The sequence below is a fragment of the Nyctereutes procyonoides genome, unplaced genomic scaffold (genome assembly GCF_905146905.1).
Source record: "Nyctereutes procyonoides isolate TBG_1078 unplaced genomic scaffold, NYPRO_anot_genome, whole genome shotgun sequence".
NCBI lineage: Eukaryota > Metazoa > Chordata > Mammalia > Carnivora > Canidae > Nyctereutes > Nyctereutes procyonoides.
The window spans coordinates 53,273,755-53,291,701 of NW_026575046.1; the positions used below are offsets into that span (position 1 = coordinate 53,273,755).

The following is a 17,947-nucleotide window of genomic DNA, read 5'->3' on the forward strand; positions in this document are numbered from 1 at the left end:
AGGAAAGGCCCTCAGGAGGGGGAAGTAGTCACAGGGGCACAGCGGGCACAAGTGGGCACAAGCGGGCAGGTGACAGGCTCCAGAGTGGACCTGGGGACGACACAGGATGTCAGATCCCTGGGTACATGGGACCCAATGGATGACCCAGGGACCCTGCAGGAGCAGGTGGGGGCCCCAGGGTGTCCTCTCTGGGGTGGGAGGTGCCCAAGTGACTCCCGAGGGCAGCCATGGTTCAGGGCCCCTGATGAGGAGTGGGGGGCACAGAGAGCCCAAGAAGGAGTCCTGGGGGCCACTTGGGGGCACTAACGAGACTCGAAGGGATGGCAAGGGTGCTGGGGGTCCCAGAAAGGCAGCCAGAGGTGGGCTTGGGACGGAATGTGAGGTCCTGGCTGAGGGAGCTCACGATGGCCGGGAAGACAGTGAAAGCGCTGTTGGGGCCTGGTCCTGTCGGGGGCCCCCTGGGTCACTGTGCATGGAGCACCCCTCCCTCGGTCGCCCTCGGAGGGCCAGGTGGTTCTGCACCGATCCCTATGGCCAGTCCTGGTCCCCGCGTCCGGCCTGGCTCTCCGGGCTCCGCTCCGGGCTGAGCATGCCAGTCCTCCCCCAGGGGGCCTGCTCCTCCTGGGGCCTGCTCCTCCCAGGGCCTGCTCCTCCCAGGACCTGCTCCTCCTGGGACCTCCTTCTCCCTGGGGACCTGCTTCTCCCTGGGGCCTGCTCCTCCCCAGGACCTGCTCCCTACACACGCACGCTCGCCGCAGCGCAGGCACATGCACCTGGGCTGGACAGCTGAAGCCCTAACCAGCCCCACCTGCGGGGGCACCTCATCCTATCCGCGGACGATGGGGATTCTGGGCCCCTAGAGCCGGGGGCAGCCCCTCTGCAGGCCCGACCGTCCCTGCCAGTGACATCGTGCAGCGCTGTGCATAGCCACCCTCTGGGTGCCCCCGACCCCCCAGCGCGTGCACCCCCGCCCGCACATCAGAGGAGCAGCCTGGAGACCAAGCGGAGAGCAGGGTGGAGATTGAGGGTCGGTAGGCCAGGGGCTTGTGCCTCAAGGGACGCGAGTTGCTCTGAAAGGTTCCCTGGCCCTTCCCTCAGGGCAGCAGGGCTCCCAGAAGCCCCGGGGGAGGCTCCGCAGGGCGAGGGCCCAGGGCAGCCCGGCTGAGAGCGGGTAGAGAGAGCAGCCATGGAACATTCTGGTCAGGGGACCCAGGGAGGGCCAGCTTCAGACAGGGAACAATCATCCCTTTCCCTGGGAGCTGGGCCTCCCCTGGGCGGTAGGGTCCCCCCGGGCGGCGGGGTTGCAGGAACTGGGGTCAGGAATTGGGGCACGGAGCGTGTGTCCCCCCGCAGCGCAGGGACTGCACCTGCCCCCGGGGCTTGAGGCCGACAAGGACAGTGGGGGGGGGGGGCTCGGGCAGCCGGGCCGGGGTTCCCCTGCTGCTGGCGGGCCTGCTGTCCTCCTTCCCTAGGGAGGCCCCAGGGGAGACAGACACGCGGGCAGCGAGCTCTGTGGGCCCCGTGGGTCCCAAGGCTGGGACTGGGATTTCCCGTCCACAGAACAGCCCAGCCCACGCCCTGGCAGAGGCGGCACATTCCAGGCCCGGGAGGTGCTCGGAGGTGCTGGGAGGTGCTGGGAGGTGCGGGGGGGGGGGGGGGGGGAGCGGGGGCGGGGAGGCAGGGCGGGGCTGGGTGGGGCCGCAGCTGCTCGCCCGCCACCCCCCCCAAAGGACAGCCTGGGCCAGTCCTGCGGACTCTGGAGAGAGGGAAGGCCGCCCCCAGCTCCGCATCCCTGGGGACAGGCGATCCGATCCATCGGGAGGCAGCAGGATGGCCTGGTGGAAAGCCTGGGTGAGTGGGGAGCAAGCGGCCGAGGGTGGGGCTCCTGGGGGGCTGGGGAAGGGTGCGCTCAGTCACCATCGCCCAGCACGGGGACACCACACCAGACAGAGGGGACAGAGGGGCGGGCGGATGAAGGGAGCAGGGAGCCTGGGGGCTGGGAGCTGGAGGGGAGGTTGAAGGGGGGGTGAGGGGCACGGGGATGGGGAGGCTAGGGGGGGCCTAGAGAGGGGCTGGGGGTGCGGGGAGATGGGGAGGCTGGGGGGGCTAGGAGGGCCTGGAGGGCTGGGAGTCAGGGGGGAGGCTGGAGGGGCCTGGAAGGGAGCTGGGGGGTGGGGGGAGATGGGGAGGCTGCGGGGGGCTGGGGGAGCCTGGTGGGGGGCCGGGGAGGGCAGGGGTTGGGGGGGAGGCTGGGGGGGTCGGGAGGGGGGCTGGGGGCCAAGGGCTGGGCCGAGAGGCAGAGCCAGGCAGGCAGGGGTTGTGTTTGAGGCACTCATGCATGTGGGGGGTCTGTGTGCACAGGCATGCGTCAGAGGAGACCCAGGCAGAGGGTTCCCCGCAGAGGGAACACTAGTGGAGGCGCAGAGCGGGGGAGGGGGAGCCGGAGAGAGGCCCTGAGGAGCAGGCGAGGGAACGCGTCCTAAAGCCTGAGGGGCTTGGGCTTTCCCCTCAGAGCAGCGGGCCACTGGAGGTCCTTGAGCTGGTGCCAGGACTGAGAGCCCCGCCCCGGGGCATGGGGGCAGCCCACGGCTCCATGGGGAAGGGAACGAGGGCCTGGGGACGAGGGCCTTGGGACGAGCGCCTGGGCGCGAGGGGTCAGCTGGGCCAGTCTGTGCCTCCTTTACAGAGACCGAGTCTGCTCCGGGTCCCCGGGCGGCCTCATGTCGGGAAAGGCCAAGGTGTGGCCGCTCCCCGACAGTCACAGGCAGAGCTGAGTCACATTTCCAGGGAAACGCTCCTGTCTGGACAGGCCTGCACCGGCCCAGGGCCCAGGCCGTCCCCCCACTGCGGGCGCTTGGGGCGCCTGGGGCCCACGGCCCACCGCAGACGCTGGGGCTCTGCTTCCGGAGTTGTACCTCTTGTCCCCCGAAGCTCCGGGCTGGGGAGAGGCTGAGGCTTCTCGGGGCAGCGGGTCACAAGGCTCCCCCGGGGCAGCGCCAGTTTTGGGTGAGACAAGGGCCCCACGGTGGTGCTGGTGCCGAGGCCCACTTCGGGGAGGGCCTGAGTCACCAGCCAGGTAGCGGGAGGAGGCAGCTGGTGAGTCAGGCCGTGAGCAGGAGCCAGCAGCGCCTCTCAGCAGCCCCCCCCCACCCAGCGCCCCACACCCAGCTCCAGGGCAGTCACGCTCACCGACTCCGCTGCCCACCGACTCGGCCGCTGTCAGGGCGTGAGCACGGTGCCCCTGGCGCCTGGAACCGCTGAGCCGGGGCCTGGCATGAAGGAGCGACTCAAGCAGTGGTCCTGGCAGCTCAGGCCACACAAGCAAGGGGACGGCGGGGGGTACACACAACCGGCAGCCGGGAGACCACATGGGCTCTTCTGGCTGGAATGCGCACGGGGACCCCTTTCCAATGCTGCCGGCTGAGACATGGGCGCTAAGAAACGAGATGGGAAATTTGTTACCAGATGTTCGAGACTCAAAGGAAGAGTTATAGAGTTTCTCCTCTGTTAGTCAAAAGGACTATAGACCCCCCGCAGATGGGGCGTGCTTTCAGGATCTCATCAGGGCTTGAAGGATGCGTGGATGGTGGGTGGGTGGGTGGGGGTGGATGGATAGAAGGATGGACATGGTGATTAAATGAATGAATAAACGGATGGGTGGGTGTGGCCATTGAGTGGGTGCAGAATGGATGACTGGGTGAACGGATGAGTGGACCAGGGGGTGGGTAGCTGGGAAAGTGGGTGAGGGGGTGGAGGGCAAATGGAGCAATGAATAGGGGAGACGGAGTAGGGAAACAAGCCTGGACTGAGCTCCTTCCCACGGGGTATCTCTGAGGCTCCTTTGACGCCCGTCTCCGTCTCCGCACTCCTCCACCATCCCTCTCTCCAGGACACTCACTCGAGGAGGATCGCTCACTTTCACCTTCCAGGTTCTAGGGGCCCGGGGCTAAAGCGTCCTGCGGCCAGCCCAGGTCAGGGGTCCGGATCTGGGCAGGGCCCAGGTGCTTCGGTTAGCTTGTTTCCCAGCTTCCAGGGCGTCCTCCAGTTCCTTCTAATCCTGAGGCTCTGTCCCCCGTGAGCCTGCGGACTTGCACTGGCCCCGGGACACGCAGCCAGGGCGCTGGCTCCCTGCTTCTTGCGAGTACCCGCTTCCCGGGAGGAGGCAGCCTCACCTCCAACTTGCCCCTCTTCCCGGCCTGTCTGCTCTCTCTCGAAGCAGCGTGCTCAGCTCCAGAAGCCTGTCCTGACGCGCCCGTGCGCTGTGGTCTGGGGGGGGCGTCCTTCCCCAGAGGAGCCTGGGGGTGGGGGTGGGCAGCGCTTGCCCCACATGGCACCAACTGGGAGAGGCCATCGATCTGGAGCCCACACCCCAGGGTGGGGGCAGTGGCAGGGGCAGGGGCACGGGGTTGTGGTTCTGGCCGGTGCCAGCCTAGTGATGAAGGAGCCCCCCACAGAGGGGACACAGCAGCCCCCGGAGCCCAGAGGGGAGCAGCACCCTGGAGCGGGCCAGGCAGGCTATGGGCTCTCAGGGGACCCTCACTCGGAGGGGCTCCCCTACCAGGCCTGAGTCACCCCAAGAGTGCGTGTGGCCTGCCTAACCCCGTGGAAGCCGCCTCCCTGGATGTTCACCATCCGCGCTCCTTGGTACCCCTGCACCCACCCCCCCAGGGTCCCGCCCTTCTCCTCCGGAGCTCCCACTACCCCCCCCCCCGAAACCTCCCCCAGCCGCAGGGATCCTAGCGTGACAGATCCAGGAACAGCTCTGGCAAGAGGCTTGATGCAGAAAGCTGTAGGGCCCCGCTGAGGACAGCTAGGTGGCTGGGAGCGCAGCGGTGCTGATTGCTGGGCCTGTCACCCCAATAAACCACTACGGCCCTTCCTCGGGCCCCCCCAGGGCCTCCTCCTGGCTCTTCCCTCCTCCTGACACCAAAGGCCTCAGGAGAGGAGTGGGCGCAGCGCCGCAGGGGCCACAGTGCCAGCCGCCTTGAAGCGTCAGCACACCCCGACCCCCCCCAGGGCTGGCACAGGGTGAGGGGCTGACAGCTGAGATTCCATCTGTCAGGATGGCCGTGGGCACGGAGCAGCTCGGCTCTGCCTCACCTTCCTTACGACGCCCCTGCAGCCACCCTGACGGGACAGGCCTGCCTTGGGCGAGGCAGCTGATGGACACACGGGGCCCCCACACCAAGCCCCGGCTTCTGCAGCCCTGAAGGAGCCGGAGCACAAGCGGGTGCCAAGCAGAACTTCGTCCGGGGTGCAGGGTCAGGGAGGGCCGCCAGGCAGGGGAGGGGGCGGGCCTCGTGCCCCCCAGCAGGTGCAGGGCAGGTGCAGGGTGGGCTGGTGGTCTGCTCTGCCCGCCGCGTGCCCCCCTCCGAACGAGCCCGGGCTCTTTTGCAGATGGAACAGGAGGGTGTTACAGTGAAGGGCAGCCCCCACTTCAACCCGGAGCCCGACGCAGAGGCCCTGTACACAGCCATGAAGGGCATCGGTGGGTGGCGTCCTCACAGGCCCTCTGGGGGGTCGAGGAGGGGCCGCCCTGGAAGCCTGCAGGCACCCCCAGCCTGCCCCACGCTGGAGTCGAGGGAGGGAGGCTGGGCCTGCCCAGTCCGGGGAAGGGGCACCGGCTGTCTGTGGGCACGTGCGTCCTGTGTGGGCCTGAGCCTGCTGGCCCCCAGACTGGCCTCGCAGCTCCCGTACCCCGTGGGCTGGGGGGGGGGGTGGGCAGTTCTGCGGGGTGGACTGGGCCTGCCTGCAGAGGCCAGGGCTGCGTCCTTCCTAGAGGAACCCCCGCGGCCTCCACTTCTGGGAGGGCTCAGCTCTCACCTCCACTTTGGGAGAAAGCAGGTGCTCCCGGGAACGGGCAGCTTGAACCTGATGCTGGGCCCTGGATCCCACTTGCTCCCACAGCAGAGGAGCATGCAGGGAGGGGGTCTCGCCCCGGGGTATGTCCCGGGCAGCCTGGAAGGAAGGCCACAGGGTCCTCGATTCCACCCCTGCCCCCCCAGCCCCCAACATGCGGCCAGGAAGGGAGGGGAAGGGAGGGGAGGGGAGGGTGGAGGAGCCTGTGCCTGCGTGTCTTCTCCACCCCAGGAGAGCCGTCAGGTTCTGGAGCTGGGAGTGTGTGGGGCTGCCCTCCCCTGCGCAGCTCATGCCCCGCACCCCTCAGGGACCAACGAGCAGGCCATCATCGATGTGCTCACCAGGAGGAGCAATGCGCAGAGGCAGCAAATCGCCAGGTCCTTCAAGGCCCAGTTTGGCAAGGTAGGGGGGGGGACATGGGGGGGGGGCCGGAAGCGTGGCTGCAGCGAGGAGCCTCGCCTAGAGCAGGGCCTCTGGGGGGCACCCCACGCTACACACACTAGTTGGTTATCTGAGGTGGGAAATTCACCAGCCGCTTGCACTCTTATCTGCTTAAGGTACTTGTGGGTCCCCCACCCCCTCCCCGCTCCCCCGGCTCCCCTCTCAGCCCCCCTCCGCCCTCCTCCAGCTCCTGCCCCCCCTTCGCCCCCTTCCTCCTCCCCCTTCTCCCCTCCCCGCTTTCATCCTGGCTGCCCTAGCTCCCTGCACACAAGGCTCCCCACACCCGGGGCTCCCTGCTCCCTCCCCCCTCTTCCTCTCCACCCCCACCCCGTCTCTCACCAGCCTCCATAGCCCCATCCTTGAGCTATGTCGCCCCCTCTCTGTGCTTTGCTCACTCTGCTCCCAGAGCCTGGAAGGCCTTCTCATTCCCATGGTTCCCTGTTCCGGGGCAGAGGTGTGGCCAGGCTCCCCTCTGTCCTGCGGCTGGACACCCTCTGCACCCCCTCTGTGTCCACTCGCTCGGCATCGAGGCAGCTCCAGAGGCAGGGAGCACAACCACTGGACCCCTTTTCTCTCTCCCCTCCCTCCACCCCCAGGATAGAGCCAGGCATCGAGGGTCCTACCTAAGCACAGGTGCAGGGGCACCCAGAGGTCCTTGGTTTGGGGATTTAATGCCGGAAGGTGACCAACGAAGCCCAATCTTTCCAGGAGGCACCACAGGCACTATTGTTTTTTAGTAATTTCTTTCTCTTAACCTTTATTATTCTCTTTATTCTGTGCATTATTCTCTTTATTCGGCGTTAGGGAAAACCGATGTTCTAAGGTAAGTGCCACAATCCCAGACCTGTGAGCAGCAAGGTGGGGATTTAAATCCAAATCTGACGAGGCCCTTGGTCCCCGGCTCCACTGTGCAGATCAGCAGGGCATGGCCTCGGGCTTCTTGGTGAGACGCTGCCCCTGGAAGGAGGCCCAGGTGACACGGGCCCGCCTTTGTTCCTGCACATGCTGGGTGCCTGTGGCCACCTTGGGACTTGAAGGCGAGCAACCACAAAGGTGCACGTGGGGCTATAATGTGCCAGCGCTGCCCCGAGAGCTCAGGGGGCCCGTGTCTCCTCCAGCCCCCCGAGCAGTGTATAGGGCAGGAGTGGCACCGTCCCCGCGTGGCAGGTGAGGGTCCTGGTGCTCAGAGAGCCTGAGTTCCTGGCCCAAGAAATGACAGCCGTGGCCCGCGGGGGAGCCCACAGAGTCCACCAGAGCCCCCGGGACCCGCCGCCACTTGGGTGCACCTGCACCTTACCTTTCCTTCTTCCTGCATTAGGACCTCACTGAGACCTTGCAGTCGGAGCTGAGCGGCAAGTTCGAGAGGCTCATGGTGGCGCTCATGTACCCGCCCTACAGATACGAGGCCAAGGAGCTGCATGAGGCCATGAAGGTAACTAAGTGGGTGGGGGCGCAGAAGCCCTGTGGCCCTGTGGAGTCGCTGCTGGGGATGCCTTCCCTACGGGGGCCTGGCCCTGGGACCCCCGAGCCCCCTTGAGCCACCTTTTGGGATGGCCAAGCCCCATGAGCCCACAGCCTGCTGCCCAGACTGCCACTGGACCCAGACGGGCAGGCGTCTGCCATCCCGTGGCCACCAGGGAGCCAGGTCAGCACTTCTCAGGACGGCACCAGAGCAGGGGCGCGGGATGTGGGACGTCTGTGTGTGTGGGGGGGGTCCTCGGATCGCCCATGACCCCCACCGCTCCTTTAGCACCCACAGATAACGAGGGAGGCAGGGCCGGGGCCCCGTCATCGTCTCCACTGAGAGGACACTTGCTGGGTGCACTGGGCACATCACACCTGTTACCTCCCATCGTCCTGTGGGGGGGCCTGCTCTTCATCCCAGGACGATGAGGATGCTTGGGCTCAGCAGGAGGCGTGACCCAGTGACCCGCAGGAGACCACCAGCATGGGGCAGGGCTGAGACACAGCTCCCATCGCCCGCCCTCAGGATCTGCCCCTGGAGACACGCGTGCAGCTTCCCCAGAGGCCCCACGGGAGGGCCAGGGGCGCAGTGCCCACCGACCCTCCTCCCGAGGCCCTTCCTCGGACGCAGCGGGCGAGCACAGGAGGAGCTCTCCCGCACACCAGGGTTTATCCACAGGGCTTGGGCACCAAAGAGGGGGTCATCATTGAAATCCTGGCTTCTCGGACCAAGAATCACCTGCAGGAAATAATGAAGGCGTACGAGGCAGGTACGGGAGGGCTGGGCCTCGGCTGGGAGCTGCCCGGTAGGCGGCGAGGGGCGAGCCGTGTGCTGGGCCTCCCCGGGAAGGCTCTTCTGCACATGGGCGCTGTGTACCTGCCGGGTGTCCCGTCCTGTGCCGGATGCTCTCGAAGCTCCTTAGGCCCACAGGCGCGGCTGGCCCCGGGAGCCGAGCAGGGAGGCCCTGCTGCAAGGGGCGAAGGGGGCCCACAGGCCTGCGATCGTGGCGCCCCCGGGACGCGAGGCAGGCAGAGGCCAGCCTGTCCCCGCCAAGTGGAGCAGAGCCCATAGGCAGCCCCCAAGGAGGTGCCAGGCAGACCTATCCCTGTGCTCCAAGCTCGGCCACGTGTGGTGCGGCGTCCTCGTTCTGAGTGACCACCAGGTGCTGGAGCCGCCGCCATCGGGCTCGGCACAGGGTGTCCCCGCCCCGGGATTGTCCTTACCAGGAGGCCTCCATGGAGAGAAGCGCGGGAGACGGGGCCGGGATAGGACTGAGCGTTTGTGCCTCAGGCTCCCATCTCCCCTCAGACTACGGGTCCAGCCTGGAAGAAGACATCCAGGCCGACACCAGCGGCTATCTGGAGAGGATCCTGGTGTGCCTGCTGCAGGTAGCACTGCTCGGCTCCTGGGAGCCCCCGCCTGGCCCACCCCAGCAGCTGGGCTCGGGAGGGGGTCGTCAGGGCCTGGCTTCTCGGACACATCAGTGTGGCTGGGGCCTCGCACCCCTGCCCGGCACGGCCTTGCGGCATGGCCCAGGACGGGGAGGAGGCACTGGGGGCAGCAGGCCCCTACTGCCCGCCCCAGGTGGCGCATGCAGTTACCCGCGCTCCTGCGTCCCCAGCTCCCAGAGGCTCACTAGTGTCACCTCTGGGTGAGGAATCCGGCCTGGAGAAGGGTACCGGCCTGCGAAGTCCCCACGGCCCAAGGGCGCTGCAGCCCTGCCGCCCTCCTGCCCATCACAGCCACCGCTTCTGTTTCTAGGGCAGCAGGGATGATGTGAGTGGTTTCGTGGACCGGGGACAGGCCGTCCAAGATGCACAGGTGAGGCCAGTCACCACGCCCACAGCTTCCGCCCTGTGGGCCGCCTGCCTCACCCCTGCATCCTGACCCCCGGGGCTGATGCTCCTGGCTTCCCTGCGACACTAGGCCAGGCTGGGACCCGCTCAGCTCTCTGGACACCTGTGCCCGCGGGGTTCCAGAAGGAAGGGGCGGCTGTTGGGGAGACCTAGAAATGGGGAGGAGGGCAACTGGGGGGGGGGGTCCACCGAAGCTCAGGAACAGCCATGGACGGGGATGCGGGGCCTCCGAGGACCGGAGGGGAGCGTTCTGGTGGGTGCCTAGAGATGCTCAGGGGCAGGGCGGTCCCGGAGCGGCGGGGCGGGGCCTCGGGAGGCGGGGCCTCAGCAGAGGCGGGGCCTCGGGCGGGGCGGGGCCCCAAGGGAGGGGGCCCAGCGGCTTCTGGGCAGACTTCCAGAAGGGATTCTAACTTCTCGGGGACAGCAAGCCAGGAGGGCAAGCCAGGAGGGCCCGGTGGGTGGATGGGCGCTGACCCCAGCCCCGTGCCCTCTCTCGTGGCCCCTTGCGGTGGCCGCAATACCAGGATCTGTACGCAGCGGGCGAGAAGATTCACGGGACGGACGAGATGAAATTCATCACCATCCTGTGCACGCGCAGCGCCACCCACCTGCTGAGAGGTACTGGGGAGGGGGGAGGCCCGTCAGGCTCCAGCAGGGCGGCCGCAGGGGCCGGGAAGCGGGGGACACCGCCAGGGAGCCCGGACCCTGTCCCTGAGAACCGGGCGGAGGTCGCTGGTGGCACAGAGATGTGCAGTCTCCGTCTGCGGTGCTGGGTGACACGGAGATCTGCAGGTCCCCTAAGAGGAGGCGTCTCCCCACAGTGTTTGAGGAATACGAGAGCATCGCTGGCAAGAGCATTGAGGACAGCATCAAGAGTGAGACCCATGGCTCCCTGGAGGAGGCCATGCTCACAGTGGGTAAGAGACTGCTGGGTGCTCAGCCACCTGGTGTCCGCAGCCAGGGGCTCCCGCTGGCCCAGGGCACAGTAGCAAGGGGGTCCCCATGTCCACCTTCAAGGGGCCCCGTGCCTCCAGGCCACACGCATGTGCCTCTGGGCCCAGGACACGGGAACTGCTCCACCCTGCTGTCTCCAGGGTGCCATGTCCTGCCCCCATAACCCCTGTGCAGTGTGTGTGCCAACGTAGGTGTGAGCGTGATCCAAGTGAGCATTGGTGTGTATGTGAGGGCATGTGCACACTGGCAGGATCGTGCCTGGCCCCCGGCCTGCACACACCCTCAGCAACCACACAGGGAACGTCTTGGTTGTGATGTTAAGCCCTAAACAAAGTCACCTGTCCAGACCTTAGCAGGGGCCCTAGTCTCTGCCTTGGTTGCCCTTTGAAGGGATGATGATGTCTAGTTGCAATCCAGACTCCACGCCTGATGATCTGATGCTGGGGCCGCTGGTCGCCTTCCCTCAAGCCTGACATCAAGTGTACTTAGACCAGGGTGCAGAGCTGAGGTCACAGGGTGCAGAGCTGAGTTAACAGGGAGAGGTGTCCATGCACAGCCGAGGCCCAGGGGCAGAGGGGCTTTTCCTCTGCTCCCTCCCATCATGGAGCCACGGCTAGGGCACCAGGGTGAGGGCACACACCCCCACACCAGGCTGGCCCCACTCAGGGTCGGTCAGGGGAGCTCCACACATGTGTGGGTACACTGCAACCTCAACAGTTCCCGGTGGCTTTGACTGCTGGGATGAAAACCAGTCCAGGCTGGGGCGTCTCAGCGAGGACCCTGCCCCAGCGCGAGTCAGCCCCTGCAAGGGGTCTGGAGGGCCTCCTGGATAAACCTTCAGGCATGGAAGAGCAAAGGGGCGCAGTGGCCCCACACAGGGCGCTTGCTCCTCAGTTGTCCTTGAGGACGCCCACCGCTCAGTTCCGGGCCAGGGCGGAGCAAGGCAGGCAGGTCAGGGAGTGGGTCACAGCCCTCAGCAGAGAGCTGAACAACAGCAAGACCCACGCCCTCTCTGCTGCCCTAAGTAAAGCGCCAAGCTCCCAGACCCAGGTGCCGAGTCTGAAGCAGCACCCACGAAAGCAAACACGGGCCGGCTCCCTGGGCCAGACGTGCCGGTGCCCCGGTGCTCCAGGGCTGGGCTCTGCCGCCACGTGGAAATTCAGACGGAGGAGCCTTACTGACACGTGACGTGCAGAGGGCACCTGAGGCTTGTGGGCACAGTCCCGGTTCCTCTGTGGAGCTGAGGACCAGATTCTGGGCAGAGCTGGCTCTGCAGCGTCGGGGCCCAGGGGCTGCCCTGGACAGAGCCGGGCCAGGTGGGCCAGCCCCGCAGACCCCGTGCATTCGTGGCTCACCCTCAGCCTGCGCCCAGGGCCCCTGGCTTCCTGGCCTGCCCTCCCTACGCGGAGCAGAGCCTCTCGAAGCCAGGCAGCACATACGCAACTAGGCCAGGAACCGCATGATGCTCCCCCCCAAGATCCGAGGCAAGGCGTAAATCAGTAAACACGTACACGTGCCACTGCAACCCGTAGCACTGACAGAGCTTTCCTGTTTGCCAGTGAAGTGCACGCGGAACCTCCACAGCTACTTCGCCGAGCAGCTCTACTATGCCCTGAAGGTAACGGTTCTGTCCTCTGTGCCCCCCGTTCTCCTCCCCTCTCGGTTCCGATGTCAAAGACGGGGCGGTCAGAGCCACCGCTGTGACACGCGTGTCTCCTCTCACTCCAGCCCCTTGCTGGGCCGAACGCTCTATCGGCAGAGGGTAAACCGAGTCCAAGGAAGGGAAGCCACGGGTGAATTTGAGCAGGTGTTTTCACAGGTGTGCAGTGCACTGACCTCTCCTAACAACCCTGTGAAGCCTGTGTCATGAGTGCCATCCCACGGATGGCGCAGCTAAGGCTTGTGATCCAGGTCACTCAGCTGGCACCTGGTGGAGCCTCGGTTTGAACCCAGGCCAGTCCTGCTTCCTTTTCATGCCACCATGTGACGCCCTTGGGCAAGCCCAAGTCGACACGGCCAGGAAATCAGGGCACCCTTTGCACGGACGTGCAGAGGGAGGCTGCCACACGCGGCCCTCCTCCTCCGTGCACGCCGGGAGCACCGGCCCGGGCTCGCCTGTGGCCCAAGAGGCAGCGCTGGGCATCCCAGCCCATCGGGCCCGCGGCTCGGCCGTGGGAGCAGTTGACGATGAAGGCGGGAAGGTGTTGCTGGGGAATTGGCCACTTAAGCTGAATTTCACGATGTTGCTGCTCTAGGGAGAAGTCTTCCTCCTGGAACAGGGAGCATCCTGTGTCTCGAATACCATGTGCAAGCACCACACACACACACACACACACACATACACACACTGCCCTTGGGGCCTTTGGCTCCCAGTATGGGCAGACATGTGGGCCAGAGGGAGAAGAAATGAAGGGAATCCCCGAGTCACGGAAGCAGCCTTCTCAGCGCTTCTCCTGAAGTAGAGGCCCATTCCCGTATCCCCGGCCCCGAGGAAGGGCCTGCCCCAGAGCACAGACCTGTGTGTCAGCAGGGACTGGACCGGAGAGGCCAGCAGTGACTGTTGACCACTGCCTTTTATCCAGGGAGCAGGGACACGCGATGGGACCCTGATCAGAAACATCGTTTCGAGGAGTGAGATTGACTTAAATCTCATCAAGTGTCAGTTCATGAAGATGTACAGCAAGACCCTCAGCAGCATGATTGAGGTGAGCCGCGAGGTCCCGATTCTACCTCCGGGGTGACCCGGGGGCTGGGCCACAGCCCACATAACCTGTGTCCATCCCTTCCCAGTAGGGGTCTCATTCTGCATTCGTTGTCATGCGGTGTGTGGGGACAGGCAAGGGGGTCGGTATGGTGCGGGGGCGGGGGAGGCGAGGGGCCAGGGCAGGCACAAAGCCAGACCACGGAGGCCTGGGTGCTTCAGGCCTACGGTTGGCTTTGCCCTGGACTCCTGGGAGCCCCTTTGAAAAGAACACCCTGAGCCCTAGCAAAGGAAACCACATCTGGACGCCAACGACAGGGAGTCATTTGGGAAGAATCAGGCAGGCGCCCTCACATCCAGGCTTCGGTAGTCGGAGCAGCACAATTTTAAGGAGATGAGTCAGATGAAATAGCTTTTCTAGTCATTAATGCAAATGAGGCCTTGACTATTTCATTAAGGGAAGTCACGCCTGGAGGTAGGTCCCAAGTCTTCCCTGGCTGCTAAGTCAGATCCCTAAGCTATTCTAGAAATGTCTGTTGTCAACCGTATTTCCAAGAAACACGCAGCTCACACTATGTTTAAAGAAAAAAAGGCATTTCTACTTTTTTTTTTAATTTTTTTTATTTTTATTTATTTTTGATAGTCACAGAGAGAGAGAGAGAGGCAGAGACACAGGCAGAGGGAGAAGCAGGCTCCATGCACCGGGAGCCCGATGTGGGATTCGATCCCAGTTCTCCAGGATCGCGCCCTGGGCCAAAGGCAGGCGCCAAACCGCTGCGCCACCCAGGGATCCCCTACTTTTTTTTTTTTTAAGCATTTCTACTTTAATATGGTTCAGAATGGAGCTGCGGTAGGTGGGGATGAAGGCTGGTGGAATTATTCTTTGTTTCATTTTTGGCTTCCCAGCCAGTCTTGCCAAAAGACAGGAGGGCTCCCCGCAAACCAGCCCGGGCTACTGATGGCTCCCCAACACCCAGGCCCGCCGAGGGTTAGGAATCTTTTTCAACCATACACGGCTTCTGGGGCCTCAGGGAGCTTCCTCTACCTTCTCAGCATCAGTTAGAAGGAGCTGCAGTCAGACGTCAGAGGAACAGCCACACTGAGCAAAAATGGTGACTTTGACCCATCCAGGGTGTAGACTTCATGACAGGGAGAGACTTAGGAGGCTAATTGGTGCATGAGCAATAATCAATCACAGAATCCCCTGTCTACACATACAAGAAGCCCACCTCCTTCAGGCCTTGCTTGCATTTAGTTGGAATTGTGGCAAAGGTGGCCAGGTGCTTTCTTTGCGTACAGACCACTCTCTGTAGATGTCATCAGAGAAAAAAAAATGATTTCCAACAGCGATACCTGCATTAAAAACTCCTGCATAGAAATTAATAGGAAAATTGATTAAAAACCTCACTTATAACGTTATAGGCATGCATTTTAAAAGATAGACAAACTGGTTTTCAAAAAAAATACGAAAACAAAACTAATGTATTACAGAAATTGTTCTGTCAATAGAAAAAAAAGGGGGGGGGGAAGGAAAGGAAGGAAGGAAGGAATTTGAAATGTGGTTAAAAATCTACCAGGAAACCTCAGGCCCAAAGGATTGTACCAGCAAATTTGAGTGAAAGTTAAGGATCCGTTGATTCCCATGAGTGGGAAGTGCCCCGGCACGTAGGACGTAGGATGTGGAGCCGGCCCAGGCCTTTCTGACCCAGTGCCCCAGCGGCCGCGGTGCCCCCCGCTGTCCTCCTCCTGGCACACGGGGAGCTCCCCCCTGCTGCGCAGACCCCGGCCCTGCACTCTCAGGGCCTGCCTCGCAGCTCGGGCGCCGGGTGGCCCGGAGACGTGGGGTCCCGCCGTGGGCCGTGCGGGGTCAGGCGCACCCAGACACAGGTGCCGTGTGACCCCCACGTGAGCCGCGCAGGCAAGCCCGCGCCTCCCTGCCTGCACCTCAGCACATCTCAGGAGGCTCCCAGCCACAGCAGCACCGGCATTTGATAGATGAGGTGGAGTCTGGGGTGGTGACAGGAGACTTGTCCCAGCTGCAGGGGCAGTGAGCGACAGCTGCTGTCTGGGTGTGCGTGCACCCGGACCCAGGCCCCGCACTGGGCGCCTTGCCTCCTGCCTCGGTTCCCTGATCTGTGACGGTCACTGTTGAGTAAACGGGCGGCTGGGCAGGCGCGGGGCCTGAACAGACCGTGGGGAGGCCCGCGCAGCCGGTGGAACCAGGGGCCACCAAGATGCCTTCCTGGCCCCAGAGCAGGACGGTGTCTGTGAGTCATTTCCTACGCTGAGCTCCCCTGTCGTTAGGAGGAGAGTCAGAGACACAGGCGAATGTCCTGCAGTGTCACAGGGTGGGCCTGCCTCCCGGGAAGCAGGGGGTGCCCAGCCTCGCTCCCCAGGGAGCACGAACGAGTCCTAGCAAGAACCTCAGCTGACAGATACCCCCGTGACCGTCTTGTCCCTGTCCCCAGGAAGACACCAGCGGTGACTACAGGAACGCCCTGCTGAACCTGGTGGGCAGCAGCGCCTGAGGGCTCAGCGCGGAGCCCGGGCCGAGAAGCTGGAGCCCAGGGGCCCTTCGGCCCACCCTTGGCCGGGGACCGGGGCGGGGGCTTGGGGCGCCCAGCTAGCCTTTCACTCCTCTATCTCCCCGCTTCTGAGGCGGCTCCGGGTGTGAGCACGGTGCTGGCCTCCCCCCCACACCCCCCAGCTTGGCCGCTGCAGGGCCACTGGGCCCGGGTTTCACAGCTGCACAGCCCCACCCCATCGACTAAATCAGGATCTGCAGAGAAAAGCCCAGAGAATGAGGCATCTCCACGCGCACCTCCGCTGAGAAGCGTCCTGGAAAGGCCAGCCAGAGGCTGCGAGAGCCGCGGCCTTCAGAGCACACACGTGCGTAGCCGACGCACGGGCCCTCGGGCCACTGGGAGGCCACCAACATTCATGCGCCAAAACCTGAGGCTGGAGGCAGGATGTACATTCTCCCCGTGTCTCACCTGCAGAGGAAAGCTGCGAACCCATGTCCCGCCGAGGGCACGTCCCCCACCCAGGCTGCGCCGGCCCTGCAGGTGCCCTGCCCCTCCCTCCCCTCCGCCAGCCTGCAGCTTCTCTTATTCTGACCCAGTGCCCGACACACAGATGCCTGTGTGGTGCTTTCCAGAATAAAGGTTGTGTATTCGACTCTAAGTTGCCTCAGGGATTTTAGCAGTGACCAGGGAAGGACCAAATTGATCAATGTTCGTAAAAGAAATCAATGATAAGATTTTGGGGGATGAATCAACCTCGAGTGCATGGGTGGGCATTTCCCAGCAAGGACACGCTGAGCTCAGAGCCTGCGGTCGCCCTAGGGATGACTCAAGTAAGGATACTTCCTGCCAGTAAATTAGGATCTTTCAGAGGCAGGGGTCTTGGGCTCCTCCTCCAGCCTGTGGCTCACCTAGCTCTCAAGGGGAGTGGCTTGGGGGAGCCGGCTGCCATCAGCTGGTCCAGATGTGGGGTCTCCTGGCCCTAAACTAACCCTAACCCCAAACCTAACCCGAACCCTAAAGCTACCACGAACCCTAACCACTAACCCCTAACCCTAACCCTAAACCTACCCCTAACCTAACCCTAACCCTAACCCTGAACCTAATCCTAACTCCTAAATCCTATCCCTAACCTTAACTCTAAACCTAGCCCTAACCCTAACCCTAATACCAACCCCAACCCTAACCCAAACCCTAACCCCTAACTCTAACCTCAAAATTAACCCTAAAACGAATCCCTAACCCTAACCCTATCCCAAACCTTAATCTTTTTTTTTAAATTATTTTATTTATTTATTCATGAGAGACACACACAAAGAGGCAGAAACACAGGCAGAGGGAGAAGCAGGCTCCATGCAGGGAGCCTGATGTGGGACCCAACCCAGGACTCTAGGATCATGCCCTGAGCAGAAGGCTCCGCTAAACCACCTAGCCATCCAGAGATCCCCCCGTAACCTTAATCCTAACCCTAACCCCTAATCCTAACCCCAACCTCAACCGCACCCATAACCATAATCCTAAACATAACCTAATCCCTAACAGGCCAGCATAGCTAACCCTAACCCTAACCTAACTATAACATTAACCCAGAGCCTAACCCTTAGCCCATCCCCAAGCCTAACCCTACACTAAACCCTAACCCTAGCCCTAAACTAACCCTAACCTAACCCTAATCTTAAACCTAAATGCTATCCCTAACCTTAACCCTAACCCTAAACCCTACTCTTAACCCTAACCACAACCCCAACCCTACCCTAACCCTCAACCCTAACCCTAACCTAGCCCTAACCCTAACCTTAACCCTAAATGCTATCCCTAACCTTAACCAACCCTAAACCCTAACCCTAACCCAAAGACCATCCTTAACAATAAGCCCTAATCCCTAACCCTAACCGTAACCATAACCCTACCCTTAACCTTAACCCTAAACCCTATCCCTAACCTTAATGCTAACCCCAACCCCAACCCCAACCCTAACCCTAAGCAGCCTCCAGGGGAGGACATGCAGTCCCCAGGCGCCCGTGGGAAGAGGGTCAACGATTTGGGGCCATTAGATCACCAACGAGCAGGGCAGCTAGTGGGTGTGAAGTCCTGACCCCATGAGGGCAGTGGCAGGAGGGGCTGAAGTGGGGCCCCCAGGGGCCCTGCA

General features: G+C 63.3%; 1 protein-coding gene across 1 annotated transcript; it reads left to right on the forward strand.

Annotated features, from left to right (window-relative positions):
- The first annotated feature begins 1,728 nt into the window (after positions 1-1,728).
- LOC129509591 (annexin A8) lies at positions 1,729-16,459 on the forward strand. The gene is made up of 12 exons (XM_055325336.1): positions 1,729-1,851; positions 5,398-5,488; positions 6,167-6,261; positions 7,619-7,732; positions 8,444-8,534; positions 9,074-9,153; positions 9,527-9,586; positions 10,146-10,239; positions 10,443-10,538; positions 12,135-12,193; positions 13,158-13,280; positions 15,745-16,459. Exons 1-12 carry the CDS (start codon positions 1,831-1,833, stop codon positions 15,802-15,804), a joined length of 984 nt encoding a protein of 327 aa, XP_055181311.1. The 5' UTR covers positions 1,729-1,830; the 3' UTR covers positions 15,805-16,459.
- Positions 16,460-17,947: the final 1,488 nt, after the last annotated feature.

What these genes read in the sequence shown, in the direction of transcription:
- LOC129509591 (XM_055325336.1), top strand. Translation starts at nt 1,831, where the DNA reads ATGGCCTGGTGGAAAGCCTGG. An exon ending in AATGAAGGCGTACGAGGCAG is followed by an intron (nt 8,535 to 9,073) that starts GTACGGGAGGGC and finishes ATCTCCCCTCAG; the next exon opens with ACTACGGGTCCAGCCTGGAA. An exon ending in AGCTCTACTATGCCCTGAAG is followed by an intron (nt 12,194 to 13,157) that starts GTAACGGTTCTG and finishes CCTTTTATCCAG; the next exon opens with GGAGCAGGGACACGCGATGG.